This window comes from Sinohyriopsis cumingii, chromosome 4, assembly GCF_028554795.1.
Source record: "Sinohyriopsis cumingii isolate HCF-2022 chromosome 4, ASM2855479v2, whole genome shotgun sequence".
Classification (NCBI taxonomy): Eukaryota; Metazoa; Mollusca; class Bivalvia; order Unionida; family Unionidae; genus Sinohyriopsis; species Sinohyriopsis cumingii.
Window position 1 is genome coordinate 125684861 of NC_142964.1, and position 15899 is coordinate 125700759.

Genomic DNA, 15899 nt, shown 5'->3' on the forward strand with positions numbered 1-15899 from the left:
GACATGTGGGAACAGACTGACCAGGATAGGGGCATGTGGCACTCCTCCATTTGAAAAGGTGCTGCAGCTTACAACGTCAACACGATAGAAACAGCAGAACAATGGAGGCCATCCAGGAAATCCCAAGCTGCATTGCTGCTATCCCCTGTCCACAATATGATAGAACATTCAGGGTGCACATCAACCTCTTCAGCCATCTGTGCACTCACAGACCATTCATTCCAGCTATAACACTAGATAACTAAAGTGGTCCTCATTGACTCAAAAGATGAACTCACACATTACAGCTAAGGAATATCATTACAGCAAAGAAACACCTCTACAAACAAGCTATCAGAACATAAAAACTGTCACTATTATAGTCACTACAAGTAAGCTGTTATAGCAGAATAAACATCACTATAGTCACTACAAACAAGAAATGGCATTATAGTCACTGCAGACAAGCTATAATAAAACAAGAAATGTCACTATAGTTACTGCCAACAATATATAACAACACAAGAAATGTTGCTATAGTCACTGCAAACAATATACACAAGAAATGTTGATATAGTCACTGTAAACAAGCTATAATAATAAAAGAAATGTCACTATAGTTACTGCAAACAAAATATATCAACAGAAGAAATGTTGCTATAGTTACTGCAAACAAGCTATAATAATACAAGAAATGTCACTATAATCATTGTAAACAAACTACAATAACCAAAGAAATGTTGCTAAGGTCACTGCAAACAAGCTATAATAATACAAGAAATGTCACTAACGTTATTGCAAATAAGCTATAACAACACAATAAATGTAACTATAGTCATGGCCAACAAGCTACTTTTCTTTATTCATACCTCGACCAAGAGTTTTCTCCTGACTCCATCCTGGACACCGATGCCCTCTTTACTGATGATCTGGTTAACACATGTGCTGTCATCCTCCATAGAAACCGCCTGTTTAAATATCAAACTTAGTGATTAGTAATGTGACCAGTAATCATGCTATAAATGCATTACCGAGATTTACATCCCACAGACATACAGATAAGCACTTCTCAATTACTGATTCCTTTCAAAATATATTTGCAACAAATTAAGGATAATCTAGCACCAGATAGAAATATAAAAAAGAAAAAAGACAATGGCTTGCACATCAAGTCCAATCCTAAGTGATAGTTCCAATTTGATATGGGTGGGATATGAGGATGCTGAATTAATCGCTATGCAAACTTCCACCATGGCTGATTCAACAATAATGAATTAAAACGACATCCTCTCCAAAGAAAAATAAACAAAGAGACATGAAATCAAGAAATGTTTTTCCACCTAGTTGCTATGGAAACCACATCATTGCTTGGGAAACAATATTGAATATAATTCAAGTAGAAAATATCATATGAAAAATTCCATAAAGAATTAGACAACAGATTTCCACTGCTTTTTAAACTGAAAACAATTCTTTGTGTACCAGTCTATCATAATGGTGCTTATGTACTTTTAATGTACTTTTCTCCCCACCCAGTGTTTATTTAATTACAAACACCCCTGTCAGTGAGTAGCAAAAACAGACATTGCTTTTACAACCTCTGAGTACAATAGTCATACTATTTTTCCACACATACATTTACTTAAGAATTTATAACTTTAATGTGTCACTAGAATTGACATGCCACTAGAATCTGAACAATCAGAGACAAATAAACTGACACACCTCCAAATCTGTGTATGTGAATATGTGTTATCTGACTGACTGTATTCTAATATATGATTCTTTGAATTTTCTTATTTTTGGACAGATTAATTATGGATTATAAAGACCAGTTTTATAGTAATATTAAATTTTGGTCCCCGATCTTGATTTCCAGATTTGGAATGCATATTTCTGGATTAATGGAACTAAATAACATTTTGAAATTGCATTTCCATTTAAATTTTTCCAGAGAGTTAGGTGTCCAGATAAACAGAGGCCAGATTAATGATGCTATTCTGTATATACAAAACTATCAACAAAATGAAGGCCCAATAACAACTGGACATATAGGTGGGAGAATATAAAATAAACCATGCACATCGCAAGTATTATGTAACTTACTCGACTCTAATTTGACTGACCCTAGGTTTTACTGGCTTTATGAATCTGTCTCAGACTCCAATTACACATGACTGTGCCACATTAACTGATACTATAGAACCCACAATAGGCCATTGTCGACACAGCTTTGTTAAAGTAAGCCTTTAGAAGATTCCAGTTAAGTATGATCAAAATTGACTAAACCATATTCTGAAGAAGTTGATAATGTTTTCTTGATGGTTACAACTGTTAGGGGACCAGACATTGCTTTTACAACCTCTGAGTACAATACAGTCATACTATTTTTCCACACATACATTTACTTAATGTATATTAAAAACTTATTTGACCAATTTACCGTGGCCTCAAGATCAATCTCGCCTACTTTCAATGGTACAATGTGGAATTTAGCTGACTTTGAATCACCACCACAGACACACATCTTCTGAACTGCACCCAATGCTGACTGGATGCGGAAATCTTCAGTCTCTTTCATCCTCACCTCCATCTGAAGGTAAAAAATAGCCATCGGAAGAATGGCTGACTAAATATTGCTACTACAAATGTAAAACATAATTTTGCTATTTCATATTAAGTGACCTTGACTTTTGTTCTATAAATCACAGACTCAACATAGAGATGTCCTTTCTCAAATATAACTATGAAGATGGTACCAATTGGTACTGAAAACTTGAGGAAAGTTGACTTATTATGTGGAACCCCAAAATACAACATTATCTCCTGTGGCCTTGACTCTTGAGAATCAAAAGGAAGATGCCTCTGCCTAAGTCTATCAAGTTTAATGAATATCAGATTCAGACAAATTTATTTATTGTACAGAAATCATAACAAGACTCCCTCAAAGGACACTTTACTGGCCAAAAAGAATTTCCGGGAATTCAAGATTAGACCATTTCTTTTTTTAACCATCTGTGACGTTCATCAGCAATAGCAAACTTTTCAAATTAGCAGATGTGGTGGACAATTAGGAAGTCAAATTGTAATCATTTTCATTTACAGTCAACAAGATATCTTAAGACATTTTCTGGTGGAAATACCATGTTGATATGACTTTCCAATTTGGAGGAGTAATGATAAAAAGATCTTCAAGATAGCTACTATGTTGGCCATAATGATATTAGATTGACACCATTTTGGTGGCCATATTGGAAGTTCGATCTGCACCATTATCAGTTAGAATGAACCAGGCATCCTAAGAAGTCATTTAGTAAAAACTCCATCTTAATAGTGATAACAAGATTTTCAAGATATGCAAGTGGATACGGTATGGATATGCAAGTGGATATGGGTATGGATATGCAAGTGGATATGGGTATGGATATTCAAGTGGATATGGCATGGATATGCAAGAGGATATGGTATGGATATGCAAGTGGATATGGATATGCAAGTGGATATGGATATGCAAGTGGATAATGTATGGATATGCAAGTGGATATGCTATGGATATGCAAGTGGATATGGGTATGCAAGTGGATATGGTATGGATATGCAAGTGGATATGGATATGCAAGTGGATATGGTATGGATATGCAAGTTGATATGGATATGCAAGTGGATGTGGGTATGGATATGCAAGTGGATATGGATATGGATATGCAAGTAGATATGGGTATGGATAGGCAAGTGGGACCATTTTCATTTATGACCAACAAGACATCATAAGAAGTAAACTATCGAAAATCCCATGGGAGTATTACTTTTCTTCCGGAGAAGTAGTCAAAAATAGGAAAAATATCAAGATTTTCAAGATGGTCACTGTATATTGGATATATTAGAAGCACCATTTTCATGGACCATGAGATGAACTGTATGTATTTATCTTAAGGCTTCAAGTAGTTTTGGAGAAGTAGTGATAACATTCTTGTGCTAACAAACATATGATGTACAACAGAACTTCCCAGAAGTTTTCCTGGTCATGACCAGTAGAGCTAAACATTACATCAGCTACAGTAACCTTGCCTTGTCTGTCTCAAAATCAACAGGAGCTGTCCCTACCCAAGTTTAGTCTACCTAAGAAGTTTGATGACAATTAGGCTGAGGCAACGTGACTTGTCAGCAGTTAAGAAAATAACATTTTCATCTCCGGTGTCCTTGACTTTGGACCTGGCAGCACCTAACCAACTGGATTCTTCCTTTTCTCATGGGCCACATATAACGTTTGAGAAGAAAAAAAAAGACCACAATAAACTTAACTTGTGCTGCAGAAACCACCTTGTCAACAGTGATTTAAAGAAAAAGTAACACATGGATAATATATAATCCCAAAAATTAAGTGATTTAGATAAGTGTTTTTAAAATATATTTGTTTGTTTTTACAAATCAAAAGTGTCCTAGTTCTTGACTCAAATCTGAAATGTTTATTAATACATAAGAGATAGAATTAAAACTTTAAAAAGATTAATGTGTCCTACATATTGACCCCATGGTTATCCCCAGTGACTTTACCCATGGGTTTGAGTCTTAAGGTAAGGAGTATAATGTGTTATTTAACATTATATTATGAAATGAATTGGATAAAGGAGTTTTTAAAGTATTAGTGATAAAGAAAGAAAAATGTAGTACATGCACTTATTTGTTATTTGGATCTACTCTAGAACATAAACCAGAGGCAGAAGTAGTAAACTAATGAGGTCTGAGTGTAATGTTGTTATGTGGATCTACTCTGGGACACAAGCCTGAGGCAGAAGCAGTAAATTCTGTGAGGTCTGAGTGCAATGTTGTTATGTGGATCTACTCTGGGACACAAGCTAGAGGCAGAAGCAGTAAATTCTGTGAGGTCTGAGTGTAATGTTGTTATGTGGATCTACTCTGGGACACAAGCATGAGGCAGAAGCAGTAAATTCCATGAGGTCTGAGTGTGATGTTGTTATGTGGATCTACTATGGGATATAAGCCTGAGGCAGAAGCAATAAATTCCATGAGGTCTGAGTGTAATATTGTTATGTGGATCTACTCTAGAACATAAACCAAAGACAGAATTAGTAAATTAATGAGGTCTGAGTGTGATGTTGTTATGTGGATCTACTCTGGGACACAAGCCTGAGGCAGAAGCAGTAAATTCCTTGAGGTCTGAGTGTGATGTTGTTATGTGGATCTACTCTGGGACACAAGCCTGAGGCAGAAGCAGTAAATTCTGTGAGGTCTGAGTGTAATGTTGTTATGTGGATCTACTCTGGGACACAAGCCAGAGGCAGAAGCAGTAAATTCTGTGAGGTCTGAGTGTAATGTTGTTATGTGGATCTACTCTGGGACACAAGCCTGAGGCAGAAACAGTAAATTCCATGAGGCCTGAGTGTGATGTTGTTATGTGGATCTACTCTGGGATATAAGCCTGAGGCAGAAGCAGTAAATTCCATGAGGTCTGAGTGTGATGTTGTTATGTGGATCTACTCTGGGATATAAGCCAGAGACAGAAGCAGTAAATTCCATGAGGTCTGAGTGTAATGTTGTTATGTGGATCTACTCTGGGATATAAGCCAGAAGCAGTAAATTCCATGAGGTCTGAGTGTAATGTTGTTATGTGGATCTTCTCTAGAATATAAACCAGAGACATAATTAGTAAATTAATGAGGTCTGAGTGTGATGTTATTATGTGGATCTACTCTGGGATATAAGCCAGAGACAGAAGCAGTAAATTCCATGAGGTCTGAGTGTAATGTTGTTATGTGGATCTACTCTGGGACACAAGCATGAGGCAGAAGCAGTAAATTCCATGAGGTCTGAGTGTAATGTTGTTATGTGGATCTACTCTGGGACACAAGCCTGAGGCAGAGTCAGTAAATTCCATGAGGTCTGAGTGTAATGTTGTTATGTGGATCTACTCTAGAACATAAACCAAAGACAGAATTAGTAAATTAATGAGGTCTGAGTGTGATATTGTTATGTGGATTTACTCTGGGACACAAGCCTGAGGCAGAAGCAGTAAATTCCATGAGGTCTGAGTGTGATGTTGTTATGTGGATCTACTCTGGGATATAAGCCTGAGGCAGAAGCAGTAAATTCCATGAGGTCTGAGTGTAATGTTATATTCCAAATGTGAAGTATTTCTGCAAAAGGAAATACATGTAGAAGTAATTTTAAAAAAATTAACACAATCTGTGATTCCAATATAACTGTTGACCCAGTGGTCCAACCCAAGGGTGGAACCCAGGTACAGCAGAACTGCAGAGAGAAAATGTGCATGTAAAAATATTATATTCCAAATATAAGACAATAAGATGAATAGTTAAAACAAGTGATAAATAAATTAATCTTTAACCAGAAATGTATCCCAAAAGTAATTCTTTACTCTCTTGCCTCCAGTTATATTCAAATCATCAAGTAAATTAGTAAAGGGTTATGGTAATTATATGTGGTGAAATTTTTTTAACCAAAAACTTTAAACTATACATGTATTCCCATTTTAATTCGTGACCACCTGGCAGACTGTGGATGGAAGGAAGGGTACTGAGAGGAGGGGTGTATATGATAATATTATATACCAAATATAGGGGTCATACAAAGGAAAATGAGGTTTAGTTAGCTTACAGTTAGACATTCTGTCATGTAATTAAAGACAGTCACTAAAACTGGAAGATTCTCTCCCCGAATGGCCGAGTATGGCAGGGTAAAGGAGAGGAAGAATGGTTGGAAGACTGTGATGCCGATCATGGGTGAGACTCCAACACCATCCTTGGAGTTGGAGCACAGGCTGTTGCCGACCCACTCTGTGATAGTATGTGGAACTTCAGCATTAACAGAGAGAACACCATCATCCCTAAAATGACAACAAATTATGTGCAACTTAAAGAATGGTACAGATATATTCATATTTGTTATAATGTCTTTGATCACATGTGATTCCAGATATAATACAGTAACACACGAAATTTATAAAAATTAGAAGTAAAATAACAATATAAAATTAAAAATTTTCAACATCTATCAGCTAAAGAAATTTACCTCACAATCAATGCAGTTAAATTGGACACTGCCATAAAATGTTTTCACAATCAGCCTTTGTCTTTACTTAACCACTATTGTATCAGATAGTGTATTTATTACAGGCTATAGTACACCCAAAATTAGGTAATGAGTCACTGTTACAATCAGATAAGTGTCAGCTATTTTATATAGAATAACCGAAATAGCCGCTAGTGCTAAAGCCACTCTAGCAGGTCAAATGCTTGAGCTCCATAAGCAATGAACACACAAGAGAGACATGTATCATCAATCCTTCCTGTCATTTGTCAAATAAACAATGGCCTACAAAAAGCTTGTCATATCTGTCAGGCAAATCCAGAGACTAAAGTGCCCCAGAATGGCTTATCAAATCAGCAGACAGAAAATAATCGAAGCTCAATTACATAGCATACCTACAATGAAGGTTCATGAATCTAGTTTGATTTAATTGGAAAATCACTTTGATTTAAGAGTGAATTCAGACTGTGTGAAAACCTGAGTCTGCAGATAAACAGGCACCATTATGGTTGGTATTAAAAACAGGGTTGTCACATGATTGTTAACTTTCCTCTTGTACAACAAACAGCCCATAATCAACCTATGTGGGCCAGTCAGCTTAAATTGCTGAAAAATTTGTCAACAACAATTTTAATAAAATCTTAAATCCCAGGTTTACAAACTTTGGAAATATGCCCTGATTGGAGGAACCATCAGGGAAATGTGTCCAGGAAAAAACATTTGAGCTTCAAAAGAAGAACATTTTTTAATTTAGCAGTGATGCCAGTGGTATTAAAGAAGATGATTTCAAGTATGGACCAAGTGATCTGGTGACAGCAGAACCAAATTTTGCCTTAGGAAACTGAAGGAAATGACATTCTGAACAATCTTTATGACTTGTATGAGGTGCAAGAACAATGTCAGGAGAATTTTGCCAAATTTGTTAATGAGGGTTTCAGGACCCAGGTATCTCAAGATAAGTTTAAGGGCTTGAGTGAAAAACATTGAAAGCCCCAAATTGCAAAGATTTAGGTGTGCCCATGGCTATCCCTGAGATCTGGTCAAAAGTGAATAATCCCAAGAAAGAAATGAATGCAATGCACCATAAGTTTCAGGTAAATGTTGCAAAAGCTTGTGTTACCCTTCATAGGCTTAGATACAGTGCTCCCTTGACTACCCATACAATTTTGTACAAGAAAATGGTGGATGATCAAAGTTGGAGGATGATCAAGGTTCATTTGTTAACTGGTTGGTTGGATGGACGGATGGATGGGCAGATAGACAAACATATAGATGGATGGACTGATGGACAGACAGATAGATCAATAGATAGATTTACTGAATAGGCAAATAGATAGATGGATAGATGGAGAGAAAGACATACATAGGTAAATCCAACCAGTGGATTATTAAAAGAAAGAGGTAAATCCAACCTCCAGATTTTTAAAAATGATGCATAGATAAATAAATTAAAAAATGATTGGATTCTAGAAAAATAAAATAAGGCTTTTCACATATTTATAGACAACTCCAGGTTAGTCAGTCCATTCATTGTGTGCACTCCATGGTCCCTAACAGTATCTATGGAAGCCAAAAGTAACTAGCAGACTGCTATGTTACACTGTTACACTGTTACTAGCAGACTGCTATGTTACACTGTACTCTCAACTAGCAAATGGCAACTAAGTCTACGTTTCTACAAAGAAATCCATAATTGATATTTGTTCACTCTTTTGGAATGTCAGGGTGTTCATTTTTTTCCTCCAGTTTTGTTGATCTTATGCTCCCAAGAAAGATTCCAGGATTCCAAGAATCACAAGACAGTGTTTTCTCTTACACCCAAGCGGGTGACCAACACACATATTGTTATATAGTTGCAATCTATTACTTTTTAAAAAGTACTTGTATTGTTTTCAGTCCCCTTGAAGTATAAAATGTATGCTGATAAAAAAATCCATTGTTTACTCTACTAATCATATGTAAATCTACTGGTTAGAAATCTTGGTTGTATCACATGTGTGGACACATTTACTCCATTTCTGTATCATTTTCTCCATCTACAACATAACTCCCTCACACATTCATTCAGATGTTGGAATTGTTCATTTCAATGAAAAGAATTAAACAAATTGTATAGTAAATTACGTTTCTCAAAAAAAAAAACTTACTTTTAATCATATTAACAGTAGAAAATAACTTCTGCTACCTCTGAATCCAGCCCTTGATAAATATGAACAGCCATTTTTCCAACCATATATCATATAAATGAAAGAATTATCTCTTACAGACTACCCTGGTAGATGGCCACTTGTATACTACTTGTATCCTGGCTGTTTATTAGTTTACACTAAAGCAAAACCTACAACAGGATACTTGTGGGATGGATTGATTGTGTGATCATTTAAGTATTCCTAGAAAAACATGATTTATTAAAAAATTTCCCTTCTCCATTGAATACAGTACCCATTTAAATAAACATTAGGAAATAAGTATGAGGAAGAGGAAATGCATAATCATCCTGCCTCTACTATCATCAACCTCTAGGAATATGATAATTACTAAGCTGAAAGGATGAACTTATTCTAGTGTGAAGGCAGCACGACTGAAGAATATGCATTTATATTCATGTGAAGGAGATTCCTGCAAAAATTGAATTCGGCAAAAGCTATAGGGTCATGCCAGGAACTGAGTTTGTGCCATCATGAATTGGGCATGGTAAATGTCAGGGCAGCTACCAGTGGTCCAACAAGATTCAACTCTCTCCTTTGGGTGTGCCAGCCAACTCTACTATGTTTCAATTTTAAACAATATTTTTGAATCACTTGTATTTCATAAGACATACCTGATCGACAAGAATTCAGTGCATGCCAGTATAATAAACCACTTTACCTATGTTGCACTTGCAGGTTTATGTATTATTTTCCATTTTTCATAAGTATGAAGAGCCTCTGACAGGCACCAATGATGTTCCCTGTGTGCCTCCAACAGCCTCTGACAGGCACCACAGATGTTTCCTGTGTGCCTCCAACAGCGTGTGACAGGCACCACAGATGTTCCCTGTGTGCCTCCAACAGCCTCTGACAGGTACCACAGATGTTTCCTGTGTACCTCCAACAGCCTCTGAAAGGTAGCACAGATGTTTCCTATGTGCCTCTGACAGTCTCTGACAGGTACCACATATGTTCCCTATGTGCCTCCAACAGCCTCTGACAGGTACTACAGATGTTCCCTATGTGCCTCTGACAGTCTATGATAGGTACCACATATGTTCCCTGTGTGCCTCCAACAACCTCTGACAGGTACCACAGATGTGCCCTATGTGCCAATGACACTCTAGGACAAATACTGCAAGTAATATTGTGTGCCTCCATTAGCCTCTAACAGGTACCACAGGTGTTCCCTGTGTGCCTCAGACAGGCACCACAGATGTTCCCTGTGTGCCTCTGACAGTCTTGACAGGTACCACAGATCTTCCCTGAGTGTCTTTGACAGGCACCACAGATGTTCCCAGTGTGCCTCTGACAGGCATTACTGATGTTCTGTGGGCATCTGACAGGCAACACAGATCTTCCCGTGTGCTTCTGACAGGAACTACAGATGTTACATGTGTGCCTCTGATAGGACAGGCACCAACGATGTTCCCTGTGTGACTCTGACAGCATCTGACAGGCATCAAACATGTTCCGTGTGTCCCTCAGACACCATATGAGAGTGCAAAATGCAGCACTGCCTCTCTCAATATGCCAGCTAAGGAAAAGAGATGAATAGTTATTTTTCATAGCCTGTAAATGTTAATCTATTGTTAGAAACAAAGTCAGGTTGCATCATTAGCATGACTGAGCTGTCCGAATAAAATTGCGCATAATTCAAATGAATGAACAGTGCATGCAGCTCCTTCAAATTGCACATAGTTCAGATCATGAACAGTGCAGCTCACTCATGCACATGGAAGCTAGTACTGTCAGAAAGCTGTATGATAATTGTTTCATCAAGGTCAAAGACTGGGGCTCAGAAATCCCCAAGCTTAGCAATGTTAAGACTGAAGGGAGGTTCCATTTGGTGAGCAGGACCTGAATAAACTGAAACTGGCCAACAAGTCAGAAAGATCCCTGTTGCAATCAGTATCATCCTTCCAGGATGTCTGATCATGTTGGGAATCATGGAATGGTGTTGCTCAATCATGATAGGAGCTAATATTTTGTTCTCAAAGAGAAAAAAGAAGCTAGTCAATTTAGTGAAAACCAGATGGATGCAGAGACCACTCCATATGAAGAAATTGGTTTATCCTTGATAATGGATTGCCCATGATGTTCTAACATGTATCAGACTTTTATACATATATGGTAGTGGACATATCAACAAAGGAATTCCCATACTATAAGGCAAAACTCCAGTAACTTTGTCCCAGCTAATCTGAAGAGGTAGCTCACCATGTCCTAGCTATCAGACATATATTATCAAAACTTTCTTCCCTTTGATGTGCACCCACCAAGCATGAGAGGCATGAAGAAAGGCTTTCATTTCCAAGGGAATCATGTAAAAAGCCTCCTCTTGCACCATCCACTTGATACTGACCATCCAGAAGCATGGTAGTGACTGTACCTCCAACCCAAAATCTGGCATCTGTACAGACAGTGGCTTCAGGCTGGTGGACTTCTAATGGCATTCCTACAGCTAGCAGCTCCCTTTCTTGCCAATGAAACAGGATGTGTCTCATTTCAGTGCGATCATAATATGGTGATCTAAATGACCTGAGATAGTCCACCACTCTGCTAAAATGTCCATCTGCAGAGGTAACATGTAAAAGCAGCTGAGATGGAACTAGTCTCCTGCTGCATTTAGCAGGCAAAGGAGTTAAAGAAACTCTCCACAATATATATTCTGGTAGTAAATGCCTCTGATTCATGAACAATGTAGTCAAAGCACTTGGAAGGAAGACAAACCAAGTTGTTACAAATTAAAACTCCAAAGCTAGATAAACAAAAAATGCTGAGAAGGGACAAGGTCAAACTTTCCCACACTGATTATCCACGATAAACTGCAGAGAGAGAGAGAAAGAGAGAGAGAGAGAGAGAGAGAGAAGGTTGTTCATATCCTGAACTAATACTTATTGAGTATTTCTGCAGTATATACCAGTGATGATGCTGTGTCACCATGCACAGTGTAACACTTAGCTACCAGGTATGCTTGCAATGCCAGCAGTACCACATCCAACACAGAATGGGGTCCAGTTGGAGGATGTTGTTCTAGAATAGCTGGTCAAACCAGACCAGACAGCCAAACAGGCAGCACCAATTGTGTGGCTGTTTGACTATACTGTTTCAGCATAAAGCATCTGATTGACTGGCTGAATGGATAGATGGAGTGGATGGCCAAGTGTAGCCCATCATTGCTGTCAGAAACTGTCGGTTATGCACAGTTCACCACTCAAATAAGAGATTTTTACCCACTAAACTTATATGCCGCTTGCTTGGATGGCTCATTGGTAGGCTGGCTGCAGGGGCAGGTGATGGTGCATGGAATTTAACTTGTGGCTTGACCCAGCCCAGATACCAGATTGCATTCTCACAATTCTGGTTTCTCATCCATCCTGTTTCCTCTAATTTGCTTCATGACATCCATGGTGACAGAGCTGGCTCTAGAAAATGTCATATATGTGACTCCAACAAAGTATGGTATGGTCAGAATTGAAAGAAACAATCTTCCATGGGGTCAGAATTGATCATCACTATCAGTGCAGCTATAGGAATCTTCACTGAATGTGGAGGTAGCATAACTACACCCTCCCAAAATGCTCACTAACAAACTGTAAGTCTGGATGAAAACCCAAAACATATTGGCCCAATCACTTGGAAAGGACCTCTTTTCCTGGCCTTTGAGGTGTATCTTTAAGATGATACACAAACACTGCATTGTTGTGATGACATGCATTTCATGCATGCAACGATTGTCTCATGGTTGTCCTCCGTGGCTCATAGCACTAGTTATTGAACTTCAATGGCATTACTGACTGCAATTAATAGATAAAACTCACATACTGAGAACACCTATAAAAGAAATGCATAGATAAACCACAGTGCTTACAGCGCTAATTAAAAATACAATGGTGAAAGTCAACATGTGAGTCTTACTGATCGATATAACAGGGTCAATAATGAATGGCAGAAATCTGAATTCACAAATCACAAATGTTGCATACATAACACTGATCAACCCTTTCCAAAGCAATCTAAAATTTTGATGAATGGTCTGAATACTATTAGAAAAGAAAGTGGATTCTTACGATACTGTTAACACCAAGTGATTAAGCAAGTAAACATTCAGGATACAGGTCGCCACCTAGTGTTGGCAAGGGAAGAGTTACTTCCATGTGTCTTTATGATATACATTTGGAATGTATTATCAGGGATCACTTAATTTGGTGTTAGCACATGATATTTCCTATTGTTAATGTTATCAGGTAGATAACTATACAGATGCTGGTAGTAACATATGTAATGTGTTTGATGAGCTTAGTGTTCGGACTGGCTTTATTCTCGTCTATTTGGGATAGCTTGGGGATAGTTCCTGTGTCTAGCCAGCATCACTATATAATTTTAGATGTAACACACCCCCAAGCCATTATGATAAAGAATGACGTCACTTAGAAGTAGTGCAGGTGTTTCTTTGTTGTCTAGACAGCTGATGTTTTAGATGAAATTGACAATCATTGGACTTGAATTCTTGTGTCCAGAGGCAGCTAATAAATAGTCGTTTGTGGTAGAAACAAGATTTTTTAATACGCATCAGTTCTTATGGAAATTATGTAATTCACTAACTGAATTGATCTGCCTGATAAACATGGCAGATGTTCACAGCTGGTGATCATTATATACATTTTGTTTGTACATTCATTAGGTATGGTGGATGTCAGATGGCAAGGGTGGAAAGTGAATTGGAAAAATAATCAGCAAATCAATTGCTACATATAAATTTGACTTTACTGGAGTTAAGTGATGGTGGCAAGAGACTGGTCAGAGAGTGTTTGGATATGGCCTGAAACCCAGGAAGTGCTCCACATAAATGTATAAAGCTTTATGCAAATTCATTGACTTCAGACTTGTTGCATAGAAACTAAGAAATAAATAATGTTAAAAACATGTCCTTGTACATATACACTGGGTCTGTAGAGGACCTTGAAACCTTGAAAAGCCTTGAAAAATGAATTGTTCCTTCAATGTCTTGAAAACACCTTGAAAATTCAAAATATTGTCTGGGTACCTTGAAAAACCTTGATTTTCTTGAAAACAAAAGGAATTAATAAATAGTTTTCATTTTACAGAATTAAATAAAAAGAAAAGGGGAAAAAACAACATTAAAAAGATCTCTCAGAACGGAAATATTTCCACAACTGGTCACTGCACAGTCATACATTTTGAACTTCCAATTGTATGAAGCCTGCATGTAGCAGTGGTTTAAATTTGAATCATTTGCTTCGACATGGCTGATGCCAATTCCAACTCAGTGGCTATATGAAAAAAAAATAATAAAGTTTGGATTATGAGATCTTTCTCGGAGAGCTTTGCAAAATGCAAATTATGCCAGACTGCTCCACGGTCACATGAAGCTGAAAAAACACATAATGCCTTGTAACGGTGCTAAAACAAGAAACCTTCAGCATGAAATCATTTTTGATGAAAGAGGTATGTCTGTGAACACAGATTTAATTTTTAAAAAAGAAACTGTATATAGTCTTATTTATGAAATTAGTTTAATCCGGTTCTATTTTGGGATTGAGTGGAAATAGGACAGACGATAACTGCAATGAACACAATAAATCTAAAAATATAGAATACAGCTAACTGAGAGAAATATTAATATATCTAATATGAAATAGTTTACAATATCCATACACTGCTTTTAAGTGATGAAGAAAGGAAGGTACTGAAAAGACATTGAGACAATGACAGCTGCTGCTGATGACTATGCACTGAATTGAAAGCAAAGATCCATAGGAAAATTTCCTTTATCATGACATCAAAATAATTTGAGGAAAACTGAAAAGGACAAAATCGCTGAACTTGAAGCTCTTGAAAAACCACTTGATGACAAGCTACAAGAACTGAAAAGTTCACTCTAAAATATTTTGGACTTTGTAAATAGTATGCGTAGACATTGTGAAATGAACTTTGTTCAGTGACTACATTATTCTAATGCCCAGATGTAGGATGTTTGATATTAATGGGAAAGATATCAATGATCATACTATTGACTGCATGTTTTATTTTGGGTTTTTTTAAAATATATTTTAAGAAATGTTCCTTGTATGGAGTACATATTAACTTGTGTTTACATGCAGTTTCATTCATGTATCCTTTAAAATTAATGTAATAATGCACCTTGAAAAACCTCAAAAATTTTGAATGAAATATGTTACTTAACCCTGTATACACAAGCAAACCAAGTTTCATGTCTCTATCTCCAGGGTGTTCAGAATTACTGAGTTGAAGGGAACAGAAAAGTACTTGATCTGTGACCCTGACTTTACAAATGTTTAGAACTGTGCCATTAATAAAGATTTATAACCATACATTCTACTAAAGATACATAATTGTACCTTTAAATAAAGAGATACATAATAGTACCATCTAATAAAGATACATTATTGTACCTTTAAATAAAGATACATAATCATACCATCTAATAAGCATACATAATCTTACCTTCTAATAAAGATATATAATTGTACCATCTAATAAAGATACTTATTTGTACCATTTTAAAAAGATACATAATCATACCATTGAATACAGATACATAATCATACCTTCTACTAAAGATACATAATCATACCATTTAATAAAAATACATAATTATACCTTCTAACAAAGATA

General features: G+C 36.8%; 1 protein-coding gene across 1 annotated transcript in view; it reads right to left on the minus strand.

Annotated features, from left to right (window-relative positions):
* Positions 1-15899, minus strand: part of LOC149802048 (alpha-2-macroglobulin-like) — a 206443-nt gene that overhangs the window by 86478 nt on the left and 104066 nt on the right. Inside the window, exons 22-24 of the mRNA XM_089956452.1 lie at positions 6616-6844; positions 2423-2572; positions 849-947 (exon numbers count right to left, since the gene is read on the minus strand). Of these exons, the coding sequence (XP_089812578.1) occupies positions 849-947; positions 2423-2572; positions 6616-6844 (478 nt within the window). The remainder of the gene's footprint in view (positions 1-848; positions 948-2422; positions 2573-6615; positions 6845-15899) is intronic.